Below are 17,021 nucleotides of genomic sequence, written 5' to 3'. Positions count from 1 at the left end.
GCCCGGCCTCCCGCGCCGCTCGGCGCCGGCCGCCGCCGCCCCGGCGCGGGCCTCACCTCTGGGGCGAATCGCTGGCAGCGCACGGGCTCCGAGGTCCCTCAGCTCAGTTCTTTGACAGATACTATATGAACTGATTGGAATCCACACTGAAAATTAAGACTCCTTTCCCCCTGCTTTTTAAAAAATGAGTGACTAAAGGGGAAAAAAATTAGTGACTTAGAAAAAAGGTAATGTAGGAATTAGAAATTTTTATCTGATCGCTGAAATGATTTATCATTTCATTACAGAATGATGTTCGAGTCAAATTTGAACACAGAGGGGAAAAAAGGTAAGTAAAGAAACATTAACATGTCAGTTTATTGACTTACTCAAAAAGTCATAAATCTTTAAAGTTTTCTCTGGACTTTAGTGATAAAGTTGATGGCTTACAAATTGAGAATGGAATAATCCTTGGTAATGTGTAACATGTACTTACTCTCACAATAGAATCTGCCAAAATTTAGGCAAAACTTTAGTAATAATTATTAATGTTTTTATTTTAGGAAATAAACAGATCATTGGATAATACAGCCTTTAAATATTATTATTTCTTTTTATTTTTACTCAGTGGAAATCAAATATATTTCTCCTTATCATATTTGTATCATCCCTTTAGATATTATATAAAACTTACGTACATGGATTTAGCACTCATAATTTTGATTATTCTCAAGAGACCTCAATCTTATATGGCATATATTTGATTAGTAACATTGAGGAAGATGATTGGAATGTGGCTGTAAATTAATTACCAAAGGAATAAGCCTAGTCCTCCCCTGGGTATCTGTGTCTTAGTGCAGTGGCAGAGGTGGTTGACAGCAAAATTATTAACAAGGCCTAGTAGGAGATAGAGAAGAGGGGATTTCATTTCTTTTATTAGTGTCTCATTAAATTTAGTTAGTGAAAAAGCCATCCATTTTAAGGACTTTAAAAAGACTCATAAATCATATAACCTGAAGATATAAAAATGTTTTATACAGAGATATCAACAAAAATTGGATATACCATCCACTTATCCAATCTGCTTTTTTCTTATAGTTCTTTTATGGATATTTTCTTAATTCTTTTCCATTCATTGAGCATTATTTATTAAGTACTATAAGTGCTAGACCATTAAGGAATAAAGTGAGCAGAACAGACATAGTCCCTCCCCCATCCAGAGCTTACAGTCTAATACAGTAATTTCCAAGGTTAAGTGCATGCTACCCTGGGGCAGCACAGGCCAATCTTTTGAGAAAAGGAAATACTAGAATTTAAAATTTTTAATTTTTAAAAAATACTTATTTTGGGGATATGCTTATATGACATATAGGTGCTCAAAAATGTTGCGTTGGTAAGGGTACAGAAATCAAAATTTGAATCTCCAAAGAACAACTTCATTCTTTTAACAGTTTTGTTGCATTCAATTATACAGATATTTAATTTTAATCACTTTTTACAATGACCATTTTATAGCTGCTCTTTAATAATCTTAAAATTCTGTCTATATAGAATCCTTCAGTTCCCCAGACCAGTTAAACTGGAAGATCTGAGATCTAAGGCTAAAACTGCCTTTGGACAGTCTATGGATCTCCATTATACCAATAATGAGGTAAACATGTACAGTTTAACTTTTAGTAGCCCTTAATTTGGAAAGTAGTATGTTCATTTAAGAGATTGTTTTAGGGGTATTTATTTAGGAATTGCTAAGGATATGGCATGTTAGAGAAATAAAACAAGTGAATTTGTAAATTTTAATTAATCGAAGTGTTTATTTTTCATTGTGAAAAAATTTAAAGACACTACTGTGCAAATAATTGAGAACATATTGAGGGAGGAAATATATGTATTACTTAGAGGTTTACTGCTTATTTATGTCTTATTTTCATTTTGTGTACTTTTTTTTATTCTCATGTTAACCTACAGTGTAGTCTTGGCTTCAGGAGTAGAACCCAATGATTCATCTCTTACATATGACACCCAGTGCTCATCCTGAAAAATGCCCTCCTTAATCCCTGTCACCTATTTAGCCCACCCCTACCAACTCTGTTTGTTCTCTGTATTTAAGAGTTCCTTATAGTTTACCTCCCTCTCCTGATATTATCTTCTCTTCCCCTATGTTCATTGTTAAGTTTTCTTGAATTCCACAGTGAGTGAAATCATATGATATCTTTCGCTGACTGACTTTTGCTTAGCATAATACCTTTCAATTCCATCCGTATTGTTGCAAATGGCAAGCGTTAATTCTTTTTCATCACCAAGTAGTATTCCCTTGTGTGTGTATGTGTGTGTATGTGTCCCCACCACATCTTCTTTATCCACTCATCAGTCAATAGACATTTGAGCTCTCTCCATAATTTAGCTAGTGTTAGTAACACTGCTATAAACATCGAGGTGCATGTGTCCCCTGAAATTAACATTTTTTTAATCTTTTAGATTAATTCCTAGTAGTGCAATTGCTGGGTCATAGGGTAGTTTTATTTTTAAGTTTTTGAGGAACCTCCACACTTTTCCAGAATGACTGCACCATTTTCCATTCCCACCAACAGTGCAGTAGGGTTCCCCTTTCTCCACATCCTCGCCAACATTTATTGTTTCCTGAGTTGTTAATTTTAGCTATTCTGACAGGTGTGAGGCGGTATTTCATTGTAGTTTTGATTTGTATTTCCCTGATGATGATTGATGTTGAGCATCTTTTCATGTGTCTGTCTGCCATCTGGATGTCTTCTTTAGAAAATGTCTACATTGTACTTTTTGATGAACTGGGTTTTTTTTCCTCATACTCTACACTTGGCTATAGAGACAATAGAGCTTTAGTAGTCAAACAACTTAGTTAAAACTTTAAGGATTATTTTCAAGTTGCTTAGGACATGATTAGATCGTTTGATTTATGTTTGTGAGTCAGTACATGTGATTTTAAGAGCTTTGTCTGGCACTGAGAAGCTCTGTGTTCTGAGAACTCCTCTCCCCCGCCCCCCTTTTTAATGTTTATTTTTGAGAGAGAACAAGCAGGAAAGAATCTGAAGCAGGCTCCAGGCTCTGAGCTGCCAGCACAGAGCCTGACACAGGGCTTGGATGCATGAATGTGAGATCATGTTGTGAGCCAAAGTCAGACGCTTAACTGACTGAACCACCCAGGCACCCCCGAGAAATCCCCTTTTGAACCTTCTGTAAAATTCAGATTGGATTAGATAATTTCTAAGGTTTCTTTCAGATCCTATGCAATCTCAAGATCTTGAATCTTAAAAATTTCAGGGACAGTTTAGTTGTTTGTTTGTTGTTGTTTGTTGTTGTTTTCCTAAGAACATACTTGTTGAATTTGCCAGGCATCATACTATGATTTATGAATTTCAACCCTTCATGGAGTTTATAGATGTGGTAGAAGCAGACAACTAAATAAAGAGTTGTTCAACTACATGAAGTTCTTTGAAAGACATGCATAAAATACCATGAAAAACAATGGAGGCAAGGGCAGTACTCATTCTGTTTAGATGGTACTAAGGAAGAACTAAGGTGGTAATATTTAATTACTGTGACCTGAAGTATGAAAACCAAACTTGCAAAAAAGTTTGAGGGCAAGAACATTCTTGGTAGAGAGAGCTGCTGAGAACCATACCTACAGAGATCCTAAGATGGAAAAGACTAGTTATGTTTCAGGAATAGAAAGTGCCAGTGGGAATGGAGTAATGGTGGAGAGCTTACTAAAACTTAACTTGAGAAAACATGTGAAAGTGCTTTGCAAATGTCAAAATATTGAGCAAATAAAAATATTTGAAAATACTAGATCTTCAAGTGAGTCATTTTTAATTTAAAGCCAAAAATATGTTAATATAGTTTGTCTAAAGATACTGTTTACAACTGAAAGCAGAACATATTTTGAGAAAGTAAAAATCCACATCCAAACAAATAGTATCTCCGAACAATGTGATGAGTATACTGTTGTAATACTTTAGTATTTTATTTTTCAAATACTTTTTGGGTTTTCATTTAGCTGTGAACACCTCTTGTTGCCTGGCCCTGACTTGGCAAGAGTTGGAAGTTTCTGTTGTGCTGACCTGATTTCCAACTGCCAGTCTGAGGGCTTTTTAGAGAAACAGCCATAGGGTCTAGGCAGAAGTACATGTAGGGATACCAGGGGTGGAATGGGCAAATGAGACTCAAGGATGGTGTGGGAGGTGGGGATGGATAGGTTCCACTTAACCATAGTGTAACTTGCTGGATAACACACCCTTTATGGGACCCTTCCCTGTCTTCCCAATTCTTCTGCACCAGTGTTTCCTGGTATATTTTCCCACATAAATAGGCTTGAACTTGAGTCTTTATTTCTTGGTATGATTTTAGGAGAATCTAGATATATCTTTGTTTTTGCTTGGTCTAAAATTGTATCATGGAAAGTGTTCAAATGCCAAGATACATGAAGTCTACAACATTGTCTTGATCTACCATCTAGATCTAGTAAGTCTATCAAAATGAGGTTAGTTTGACATAATTGGCTTATACTGTACCTGTTCTAGTTCCTAGAATTGCTTTTTTCTCCCCTGAGTTCTCTAATTTGTTTATATAATTTTTTCTAGAGTTTTCTTGAGGATTGACACCAAGCTAACTGATCTGTAGTTTCAGGAACCTTCTTCCTTTTCCTAAAAATTGGAAATGTCTACCATTTTCAGTTTCTTTTTCTCATGCTTTCTAAGGATTTCTGGAAGTGGTCACAACTAAGAAATTCTTTTAAAACTCTGTGATTCTGTGAGTTAATAACCATGTCCTGATTCACATCATGACAAACCCAATGCATGCCCTTCAGCACTGAGCGTACTAGTGAAAAACTGTAAGGTCTGTTAGTTTTGCGGACCTATGGTCAAGCCAAAACCTCATTTATACTGCTTGTTATTCCAGTTCTATAGATATTTTTTTTCCTAGTATAAATCCCTGTGTTCTAAAAGAACCATTATTCTGTAAATTTCTAGTTTGCCAGACTCAAAACAATAAGGAGATTTAAGCTAGGATTGGTTGGATCTGTTAGTTAGGCTCCTCTTTAATAGTGTCGAACATGTGTTGGGGGGGGCGGGTGTCATGGGAGCTGGATGTGAAGGTATACAGGCAAGGTAAGTGGATTTTCTAAGATCTTTCTCTCTCTCTCTCTCTCTCTTTTTAAATGTTTATTTTGAGAGAGTGAGGTGGAGGGACAGAAAGAGAGAGTAGAGAGAGAGACCCAAACAGGCTCCATGCTGCCAGTGCAGAGCACGATGTGGGGCTCGATCTCACAAACCATGAGATCATGATCTGAGTTGAAATCAGGAGTCAGAAGCTTAATCAACTGAGCCACCCATGTGCCCTAGATCTTTCTCATTTTAGATGGTTAGAGAAGGAAACCCTTTTTATAAGGACTATTACTGTGTGTCACTGTGTGAAGTCAGGCAAGTAAATCACTTCTTTCAAATTTAGGTTCTATTGCATGGGTTTCGAGACCCAATTTTTAGTTTGCAGGAAGGATTTATATTAACCAACAACTGATGAATCAGTATTAAGGCAGAAGGAAATAGATTTCATGACTGAGGCAGAAATGAATTCACGAAGCAAGAAAACATTGTGTGATTTATTTAATATAATTTAGATAAGCTGGGATTTGTTCATAACTCTTTAAGTCCTCATTTTAAAATTGGTAATAGGTGACTTTAGAAGATACAAGGGATCACATGAGAACCATAGGCAGTAGTCCAAGCTGCCAATCTGTATATTCCTCCACAATGCCCAGATTTCACATTAGAAACTGAAGAACAACAAAATAAGTTATGTTAATATTTTGTTATTGTGATTTAAATTAGTGGCTTTTCTCCCCCAAAGCAAAGTGTCTTGGAGAAGTAAGCGATTCAGTTAGCAATAAATATGTAGTAAAAGTAAATATTTACGTTTTCCCCTCAAATGAAAAACTGGAAAAAAAAATCATCTTTGCTTTAAAATGTTTTCTAGTGCTTAAAATATAGCTAAAAAGAGTACGAAAATATAGGAGCAAGATGTACCAATATGGTTCATAATTGATAGGAAAATGAAAGGATATTCTTTTTCATTTATGCTTATTATGATACCAAACAGTTAATATTCTTTTTTTATTAGAAAAAAATTCTCATAGATGAAAAAAAAGGCCTGGTTAGTAGGTAAGTTGGAATAGTACAGAACTATTAAAGTAGCTACAAACAGATTTGGGAATATAATTTCAAGTACATATTAAGCAAATTTAAGTGGATTATATGATGGAATTCACATTAGTCTGGAATCCACTTTATTTCTGTTTGGCAGCCTTTACTAAAACAGTGGCTTTTTTCCATAAAGAAATCTGCAGAGAATGCACACCATTTCAGCTTATGGGTTTGGGTACAGGTGATGCTTTTACCCTGTGATCTCCATTAAGCAGTATTTACCAAGTAGTTGCCATGCATGCTCTGTGTCAGTTGTTATTGCCACTGTCCTCAAGGAGTTTATACTGTAGAGGACTCCAAACTAACTAGGCCTTTAGATTTGAATGGCTTCTATACTGTACTTAATTAGAGCCAGGTAACATTGTGGAATAGGGTCATTTGTTTTTATTCTGTCCTTGCAGTCAGATGGAATATACTTTAAAGATTATTAAAAGTTGTCTTAAGCTAGTAAGTTTACATTTTACATTTTTTTTTAAAGAAAAAAGTATTTTGATTTTCTTAAGTTGTGTGAATCATGCTTTCTCATAAACATCTCAGGGTGTTTTTGTCCTTTATAACATCTGATCCCTAAGAGGACTAATGAAAGCAAATTTACACATTTAGAGTTTACTATGGATGTCTGACCCATTGTTGGTCAAGTCACCAGATCAGAGGGGGCCCCAGGTGGATGGTAAATTGCAGGTACATTGCTAGTGGTCCCTCCTTGTCAGCTGCTATAGAAGCTTGTGTGTGGGATGTTGATATGCACTCTACGTGAGAATGCAGATCCCTGGTAGTATTACTGTAGAGAAAATCTGAGAGTTTCATCAGTGCAGACGAAGGGGAGCACTTTTATTTTATACAGTTTTGTGTGTGCTTCTTAGTGCTGTTTTGGAGTGAAGATACTTAACATTTTGCAACATTATGGAAATATCCCAGAAAATTAATCTTTAACCTTTTAATGTGTTTTTTCAAAGAGTTTAATGATGATTAAAACAAAAACATTTTTGTCCATATTCAGTCTGTGATTTTAGTGGTAGTAGGACGGGAAGAGTGAAACAATCTAGATACATCTATTCATTCAGAATTTCATTATACTGACAAAGAGCCAGGGTATTTTGAAATTTATAATTTCATAGTCATGGAGATGGTCCTGAAAGGACTTCACCTGGTGAGATGGTTGCATGATTCATTATGTTCACCTCTGTTTAGTTGGTGATTCCATTAACTACCCAAGATGACTTGGACAAAGCTGTGGAACTGCTGGATCGTAGTATTCATATGAAGAGCCTCAAGATACTACTTGTCATAAACGGAAGTACACAGGTATGCACTGAGACTTTTTCAGTAAGGATTATAGGATTTATGCCAGTGAAATAGGAAACATAGTTACATTCTATAATCAATCATTGATATGTTTTCAATATAATGAAATGTAAACTTACATATTGTAATTGCTGTAGTTTAATATCCTTGCTCCTCAAAACAATGTAACCAAAATTATAAATATAATACACTGTACATATGGAACTAATAGAATACTGAGAACTTGGGAAAATTTTCCTGGAAATAAAGTTTCAAAGAGTAGATTTAAGAAAACCTACAATGGAGAATATCTAAGTTGTATTTGGTTGGGGGAAGGATTCTGTTTAAAGCCCCAAAAGGGGAAAAATCGTAAGTATTAATCATCTCCTTTCCTTTTAGGCTACTAATTTAGAACCATTGGCATCACTAGAAGACTTGGATGACACAGTATTTGGAGCAGAGAGGAAAAAACGGCTTTCTATAATAGGTAAGAATGCTGTGTCCAAACCATAAAATGGGCAATTTCTCTGTTTCTTCTTCATCCTTTGATGTAGGGCAACATGTAAACATAACCCTAATAAAAAGCAGGCTGTCTCTGTACTCTGTGCAATTTTTCCCAGTTAACTGTGTTCTAGTTTCTTATGTCCCTTTGAAAAGTTACGTCAAGTGTTGTAAGATTAGCAATCTCCAACTTAAATATTTTTTCTTTATATACTTAGGATATTTTAATATGTAACAAATTTAAATAAAACCTCAAGGAGGTTTTAATTATAAAAATAACTAGAGGGAAGAAATTAAAAGAAGTAATTCCAATATATTAAAATTAATGGATGGACTAAGTTCATAAGCCTTCTCTAAGTTTTAGTTATTGCAGGACTATCAAATGCATTGCTAAGAGTTTCCAGATTATTGCTTTTTTAGTATTCATTATTCATAATTAAAATAGTTATTAAAATTAAGTTTGTGGTACAAACCGAAATGGATCCTGTGTGCTATTTGAAGGAGGCCTGTTAGGGAGGTGTGGGTGAGGCTGTTTGCCTGCCCCCCGCAGCCCCCTGAGGAAGCTACTTTATGACTACTTCCATCTAAGTACCTGTCTTACAGAAATCCTACTTTTGCTTTCAGAAATGCTGGAAACATGAGCAGCAGCAATAATATACAAGCAAAATAGGAATTATACACCTTTATTCAGATGTATTTTTACACAGTTTAGAATTTTGGTGAAGGAGCATTTAGGAATACTGGATTTCATACTCCAGCTCTCTAATTAATTGAGACCAGTAATGTTATTCTCATCTTTAAATCATGGGATTCTTGTGGCAATAGATTTTGCTTTTCAAACTAGGAAACATGACTATTATTAAACCTCCATTTCTTTCTTCATTCCCTTTTCTTATCACATTACAGTATGTATCATTTTAAAGTAAAAAATTGTCCATCACTGGAGTTGCATTAGGACAAGCTGAATGCTCTGCTTAAATTGACATTTAAATTCATTTTGAACTAAAATTGTACTGAATACTTCAATCTTGTCCTACTAGTAAATATTCTTATTTGAGTTCAGTGCTAGCATAAGAAGAAACTGGAAATCGTAATGTAGAAAATTGTTGGTGTTTATTGGTACCCCTACGTTTAAAAACCTAGAATGGCTTTGATAGATATGACCATCATCTTTTTTCCCTTATTTATTGACAATTATTTTCTTTAATTATTTTCATAAAAGATAGCTAGAAGAACTACCATTGGGGTGAGTATATTCTGATGTGGAGGTCTCAATCAAGAGTGCATTGGCATACCCATTACCAACAAAAGTTAGAAAAAAGGGTTTTCTTTGGGTATAAATACCCAATAGTGGGATTACTGGGTCATATGGTAGTTCTGTTTTTAATTTTTTTGCTGGACCTCCATACTGTTTTCCAAGGTGGTTCTACCAATTTATATTTCCACAGACAGTTTTTGAGGGTTCCTTTTTCTCTACATCTTCATCAACACCTCCTGTTTCTTTTGTTGTTGTTTTAACCATTCTGACAGGTGTAAGAGAGTATCTCATCATGATTTGATTTGCATTTCCCTGGTGATGAGTGATGTTGAGCATCTTCTTGTGTGTTTGTTGGTAAAGAAAATGAAATTCAAAGAAACTTGAAGAAAAGCTAATTCAAAAAGATACATGCATGTCTGTGTTTGTTATAGTAGTATTTACAAAGCCAAGATATGGATGCAACCTAAGTGTCCATAGACAGATGAAGGATAAAGATGTGGTATATGTACATACACAGTGCTGTATTACTCAGCCACAAAAAACAATGAGATCATAACCTTTGTGAAAACACATTGGACCTAGCGAGTATTGTTAAGTGAAATAAGTTTGAGAAAGACAGAAACCATATGATTTCATTTATACACAGAATCTAAAAAATGGGTCAAATGAATTAACAAAAAAAACAGACTCTTAAATACAGAGAACAAAATGGTGATTGTCAGGGGATTGGAAGGATGGGCAAAATAGGTAAGGGGATTAAGAGGCATAAACTTCCAGTTATAAAATAGATATGTCACAGATATGAAAAGCAGAGTATGGAGAATATAGTCAGTAATATTGTAATAATATGTGGTGACAGATGCTGACTGCACTTAGAGCACTATCATTATCAGATCACTATGTTGTGCACCTGAAACTGTTAGAACATTGTGTGTCAACTAGACTTCACTAAAAACAAATAAATGAAAAGAAAAAATTATTATCTAGTAAGGAGATGAAGAAACTTTCATAGCATTTTTTCTTCCCTATCTCCTTTTAGAAATGAGTATATTGATCTTCTTTTATAAGCAAGAGTATATGGAAGGTATAAAAATATTAGGGATAATGTCATCATACCTGTTACAAAGACTAAGTGAACCCTTGGCTCAAAGTTGAGTTCCTAATTATTTTAGAGTCAAGCAGAAAGTTACCTTTTTGTTCAAATCTCCTGGTAATCACTTTGTTCTTTTTCTCCCTATCTTTTCACTGACAAATGCTAGTATATACTTACAGTGACCCCTTTTTATAAGGCAAAGCCTTTTTGCTTTAAATCTGACCAAAACTTAAATGCTCACGACTTCCCCCTATCTTTCTATAGTTTAATTTCAAAATATTTGGAGGAAAAGGAAATGCTGTATTAATAAACATAGCATTATATCTATAAAACCAGGTAAAAATAAAATGGATTGTTGTCTCATAAGAAGTGATATCATTAATTAGGTGAAGTATATTAGATTTTCTGATTTTCTGAACTATGGAGAAATTAAATGCCAAAATATGGCTTGTGATAAAACCTAATTTTAAAGTACCCAAGAATAAAATTCAGGATTCTAATTTGAAAACACTCTAATATGGCCTAAATGACTTAAGAAGTAATCTCACTTTAGGTTTCTAAAGATTAAGGAGAGGGAATGGAAAGAATATATGGAACCAAACGTGGATAGCATATATTCATTATGAATAATTTTATCATTATAATACCCTTGCAAAGGGGGGATTTAGTCTTTTTCATTGTTTACCTTAAGTGCTGGCTTTGTTTAGTTCTTTAATCTATTTTTTAAATTCAAGTATAGTTAACATACAGTGTTAGGTTAGCTTCAGGTATATGATAGAATGATTCAGCAGTTCTCTGTATTTCTCAGTGCTCATGAAGATAGTGTACTCTTGAACCTCCCCCTTCACCTGTCTCACCCATCCCTCCACCCACCTTCCTTCTGATGAGCCACCAGTTTGTTCCCTAAGAGAGGAGGGATTTAGTTTTATGTTGATAGATGAGGAACCAGGTTTGTGGGGATAGGATAATTTTACCAAAGACGATACAGTTGGTAAATAACTAGAACTGGGATTTTAAACTGAGGTATAAAGTCCACATTCTTTCCATGAGATTCTGATACTTTCCCTAAGTTTTGTTAAAGGGTAATATATATCTAGGTACAAATGACCCTTGGAAGTTCTAAAATCTTTATCGTCTAAAATTAATCTAAAAATTTTTATCATCAGTCCCATAATGTAGTTGTCAACAATTAGAAAAACATACCATCTAAAAAGAATAAATGAATATTACAGTGAGGTTAATAATTCTAAAAGGGCGGGAGTTTAGAAAGGTATAAAAAGATTTGAAGATTTATAGAAGCGAATGTTCTGATAAGTTTTAAAAACTGGATTTCAGTAGTTATAAGCATTGGTACTGTAGTCCAGAAATCCTGTGTTTATATTTAATTGAAACAAAAATTAGTTCCCAGTTGATATTTATAAAACCATGTAACTTTTTTCCTTTGAGGTCCCACTAGTAGAGATAGAAGTTCCCCTCCCCCAGGATACATTCCAGATGAATTACACCAGGTTGCCCGGAATGGGTCATTCACCAGTATCAACAGTGAAGGAGAGTTCATTCCAGAGAGCATGGACCAAGTAAGCAAAAGTTGGATGTGGTTTTTCATTTCATTTAAAGGGATGTTGTGAGGATTTGTGTGGTTTGGCAGATGTCGTGTGTGTGTGTGTGTGTGTGTGTGTGTGTGTGTGTGTGAGAGAGAGAGAGAGAGACAGACAGACCTCTTCTCCCATGTCTTCTTTAAGTAAACAAAATAGTAAAAGAATATAGGATAATGCCCCGTAACTTACATGTGCCTGCATGCATTCATGTATAAACAAACCTGGTTTTCTTATTTTGCCCTTTATAATAAATGAATGCATTTGTTTGTAATCCCGGGATTAACATTAAAATTTTTATTTAACATTTGGAAGATACAGTAAGGGGTGACTGGATGGCTCAGTCAGTTATGTGTCTGACTTCTAGCTCAGGTCACAATCTCACAGTTTGTGAGTTCAAGCTCCATGTCAGGCTCTGTGCTGACAGCTCAGACCTGGAGCCTTCTTCAGACTTTGTGTCTCCCTCCGCCCCTCCCCTGCTCATGTTCTACCTCTCTCAAAAATAAACATAAAAAAATTAAAAAAGAAAAAAAGATATAGTGAGACTACAGATACTTAATTTTGTGAAGCTGAGGTTTTTCAACTTTGTAAAACATTGTAAATGTTTTAACAATGTAGCAGTCACAATGTCCTTATTCTCAATTTGAGTGGGGCTCTTATTCAGTGTTTAGTAAGCAAAATTATGTGGAAATCTTTTAGCTTTTAATTAATTAGCTAATAATCTTATAGAGAAAATATTTTTCTCTTAGGAAATTTGAAGTGGTAGCCTACCTACAAAGGACCATTGCATTTAAAACCTGAAACAATGTGTAACTCAGGGGAGAGGTGACTGCTGTTGGATGTGGGGTCTTCTTTTGGGTAAAGTGTTCTGCAATAGTGGTGAGGGTTGCACAACTCAATATACTGAAAACCATTAAACTGTACACTTGAAATGGTTGATTCTTATGTTACATAAATTATATCTCAAAACTGTTTTTTAAAAAACCAGTAACTCTGGTTGTATCATGGAGGAATTCTTTACTTTTCTAGATGCTGGACCCATTGTCTTTAAGCAGCCCTGAAAATTCTGGCTCGGGAAGTTGTCCATCACTTGATAGTCCTTTGGATGGGTAATATAGATTGTATTTTTTATTTTTTTTATGTATGTGGGTAAATACATGTATGTGTAGCATAGCATATCAGAGGAGTGTAATTGATAATACTCGTCTATACTTACGGCAAATAAATTTTTCACAGTTTGAACAAATCCCTTCATCTCATGGGGCTCAGTATCTTTAGTGGGTAAAATGATACCCAATTATAATATTATCAGTATCTCTGCTTGCCAAAACTGTGTGTTTGAAGCTAAATGCAAACTTAGAATGTACATTTACTTTTAAAACTATGTTGGTGAAACTGCTATCAAATTTTTCAATAATACATTTGGTTTTGGAAGTTTCTTGGCTTGTTTTCACCTGTTGAGGATTATGTTCATTCTGGCACCAAGTCACAGATAACTTACTTTTTTGGTAATTGTGGCTCAGAATGTTGGGTGTCATTTAAAATTTAAGTAGTGTACATTTGGTTTGTGTGAAATGGCTGTTCAGAAATATAAGCTGAGTGAAGTTGCAGCTGTGAATTTTTTGTTACAAGTGCTTCTTCTCTCCTGGTCTCAATAAGACAGTGTTCACACGTAGCATGCAGAGTCTGTAAAATCTTTACCCATTTGATCTCTGAGATTTCTTTTTGGAAGCAAGTTTTGAAAATATAATGAATACTGTATGGAAATACACATTTAATTTTCTTTTTCCTGTATAAATAAAACCTTTGTGCCCATATCTACCTCAAGAGAGAGATTTGAAACATTTAAGAAATTCAGGAAAATAGTAATGTGAAAGCTATATATTGAGCATTTAATATTTGAAAGACACTGTCCTGAGCACTATTATACCCACCATTAATGAGTTGGAAATTATCATCTCATTTTATAGATGTGGAAAATCTCAGAAAGGTGATTTGCCAAGATTGCAGTTGCTAGCTATGATTGAAACATAAGTGTTTGCCAACATCTGTAATTCCACAACTTACCATTTTTACTGCTGTACCCTATAGGGTGTTTTTAAAGCTAAGCTTTTGCCTCCCTGCACCAAGTAAGTGTTTAAAAAAAAGTGTCTCTTTTTCAGTTATGTTAACATTTCAGAATGAGCTACTTTATTCTTACACCTCATATGTGTATAATTTCTACACATACTTCCAGATACTGATATTGCATAAAGATATTTTAAATGTCTTATTTACATATTTTCTCTTTAACATGACATTTTCTGTTTTTAGAGAGAGCTATCCAAAATCCCGAATGCCTAGGGCACAGAGCTACCCAGATAATCATCAGGAATTTTCAGGTTAGACTTTCCGTATTCTAAATGTTTAAATATTGTATCATTAAACAATGCTTTGGTTGGGAGGGAGAAGGGAGGGCTTTTTTTAATGAATAAAAATGTGTGTAAATATTTTTTATTACTAGAGACATTTTACTTTTTTTTTTTTTTTTTATAAAACATAACTTTCTTGTGTCTCAATAGACTACGACAACCCTATCTTTGAGAAATTTGGAAAAGGAGGCACATACCCAAGAAGGTATCATGTTTCATATCACCATCAAGACTATAATGATGGTAAGTTTCTGGTAATTAGACTGCAGGAATAGATTGTTAAAAATCTCAAAAATAACCAAGGTCCAAATAACATTTTTAAAATATCATACTTAACCCATTAGAAATAATTTTTTCCCCCTGAATCACTTAGTTTTCTGCCTAAAACAATTTTTGAGGGGCTCCTGGGGTCAGTTGAGCAGCTGTCTCAGGTCATGATCTCATGGTTCCTTGGTTCGGGCCCCTCATCGGGCTCTGTGCTGACAGCTCGAAGCCGGGAGCCTGCTTCAGATTCTATATTTCCCTCTCTCTCTCTGCCCCTCCCCCCTTCTCACTTGTGCTCATGTGTGCTCTCTCTCTCTCTCTTTCTCTCTCACAATAAACATTAAAAAAACCAATTTTTGAAAGAAATTAGGTAACTAAAAAGATAACATCTTAGGTTTATGACAGCTTACCTCATTGTACTTATCTTTCCCTTTAAAGAAAAAGTGTAATTAAAAAATCATATTGGGGGTGCTTGGGTGGCTCAGTTGGTTAAGTGTCTGACTCCCTTGGTTTTGGCTCAGGTCATGATCTCATGGTTTGTGGGATTAAACCCTATGTTGGGCTGCATGCTGACAGCACGGAGCCTGCTTGAGATTCTCTCCCTCCCTTTCTCTCTGCCCCTTCCTCACTTACACATGCATACACACACTGTCAAAATAAATAAACTTAAAAAAATTTATATTAACTAGAAAATTACTCCTTGATGATGAAATTCATACTTGCATTGCCTTTTTCAAAGAAAAAAATACTGCCTCTAAATTTTCCAACTTTGTTCTTTATAATTGGGAATGAGAATAAAGTAGGTTTTTTTTAATCCAGAAATGAGAGAGTGTAATGATTTTATGAATGTGTGTGTGGGGTGTGTGTTTTTACAAAAGAGATTGAGTGTATAATCAGATCCTGTTTTTTTCCCTGCTTTCCTCATTTCTGCTTTTCTTTTTCCCATTTCTCTTGTATTTTCATTTTTGACTTAATGATTCATTGTTAAAAAGGGTATTTCCTTGAACTTAAAAAAAATACTACTATTAAGTTTAAAATTTGTAATCAAGGTGTACCTGGGTGGCTCAGTCGGTTAAACATCCAACTTCAACTCAGGTCATGATCTCATGGTTCATGGGTTCAAGCCCTGCATTGGAGTCTGTGCTGACTACTCAGAGCCTAGAGCCTGCTTTGGATTCTGTGTCCCTCCCCCAGGCCCTTCCCCAGTTTGTGCTCTGTCTCTCTCTCTCTCTCTCTCTCCCAAAAATAAACAAACATTTAAAAAACGTAATCAAATAATCATCATTTTAGTTTCTTAGCCTACTCACAAGACAGACTTCTATTCCTTATGTTACAAATTTTAAATACTTTCAGTTACAACATCTGAATAAAAGTTGTAAGGTAATTCTCTTTTGATTTTATAGGTCGTAAGACTTTTCCAAGAGCTAGAAGGACCCAGGGGACTAGCTTCCGTTCTCCTGTGAGTTTCAGTCCTACTGATCACTCTTTAAGCACTAGTAGTGGAAGCAGTATCTTCACCCCAGAATATGATGACAGTCGAGTAAGAAGAAGGGGAAGTGACATAGACAATCCTACTTTGACTGTAATGGACATCAGCCCACCCAGCCGCTGTAAGTAATAGAAATTGGCACAGTGAATGTTTAGCAGAACCTTTGCAGAATTTTATAGTATTAAAAGGAATAAATATCAAATCAGTTCTTAGGGTGAGACCCAACTTCTCAAAAAAGGTCAAAAGGGGTATTTCTAAAGGTGGTTGGAATATAAGGTATAAGTATGGTGTTACTGCTAATTACTTTAGCTGATTCTTTCCTTCTCTTCAGTTAGTGAAGTTGTGACCAATCTGTCATTTTTCTAGGGAGAGTGCTATGTGGAGAAATGATTATTGAATGGTATTTAATCTAGATTTGGAATGTGAGTAGGAATTCACTAGTTCAGGAGGTGATGTGTGCAGGAGGCCATGGTATGCTCTGAGAAAGGGAGATAGTTCACTTTTTGCTAAAGTGAAGGATATCTTACTTGAAACAGTGGGAAAAGGACTAGAATGGTAACTTAGTCCAGATCACGGAGTATTTGGACTTTATCACATAAGCAGTGTGTACCGAGATTTGTGCTCAAAGGTGTTTATTGCAGCAGTATTTGCGTCCTTTGCCTTCATCCCTTTTGTGCTATTGTCATCATATTTTACTCTTACATCTGTGACCTCACACTACATTGTTGGTATTTGTCCTTTAGACAGCTATTTTTTGAATTGATGAAAAATAAGAGAAGAATATCTTTCATATATCCATCACTTTATTTCTGTAGATCCAGGATTTTGTAGATTATAGATTACATAGATCCCAGATTCTGTTGGATATCAAATTCCTTCTGTGACTGAGGAATCGCTTTAAACCTTTCTTGTAA

The 17,021-nt window shown here is 35.1% G+C and overlaps 1 protein-coding gene across 2 annotated transcripts in view; it reads left to right on the top strand.

Moving 5' to 3' along the window:
• The window catches only part of MAP3K2 (mitogen-activated protein kinase kinase kinase 2), an 86,111-nt gene that overhangs the window by 57,362 nt on the left and 11,728 nt on the right, over positions 1–17,021 (top strand). For both annotated transcript variants that reach the window (XM_029934762.1, XM_029934763.1), the window contains 9 exons: positions 288–328; positions 1,531–1,630; positions 7,404–7,517; positions 7,896–7,983; positions 11,795–11,925; positions 12,973–13,052; positions 14,257–14,324; positions 14,505–14,597; positions 16,022–16,228. In XM_029934762.1, coding sequence (XP_029790622.1) covers positions 288–328; positions 1,531–1,630; positions 7,404–7,517; positions 7,896–7,983; positions 11,795–11,925; positions 12,973–13,052; positions 14,257–14,324; positions 14,505–14,597; positions 16,022–16,228 — 922 coding nt within the window. The remainder of the gene's footprint in view (positions 1–287; positions 329–1,530; positions 1,631–7,403; positions 7,518–7,895; positions 7,984–11,794; positions 11,926–12,972; positions 13,053–14,256; positions 14,325–14,504; positions 14,598–16,021; positions 16,229–17,021) is intronic.

This window comes from Suricata suricatta, chromosome 3 (genome assembly GCF_006229205.1).
Source record: "Suricata suricatta isolate VVHF042 chromosome 3, meerkat_22Aug2017_6uvM2_HiC, whole genome shotgun sequence".
Taxonomy (NCBI): domain Eukaryota; kingdom Metazoa; phylum Chordata; class Mammalia; order Carnivora; family Herpestidae; genus Suricata; species Suricata suricatta.
This window is presented reverse-complemented; position numbering and strand designations above follow the sequence as displayed.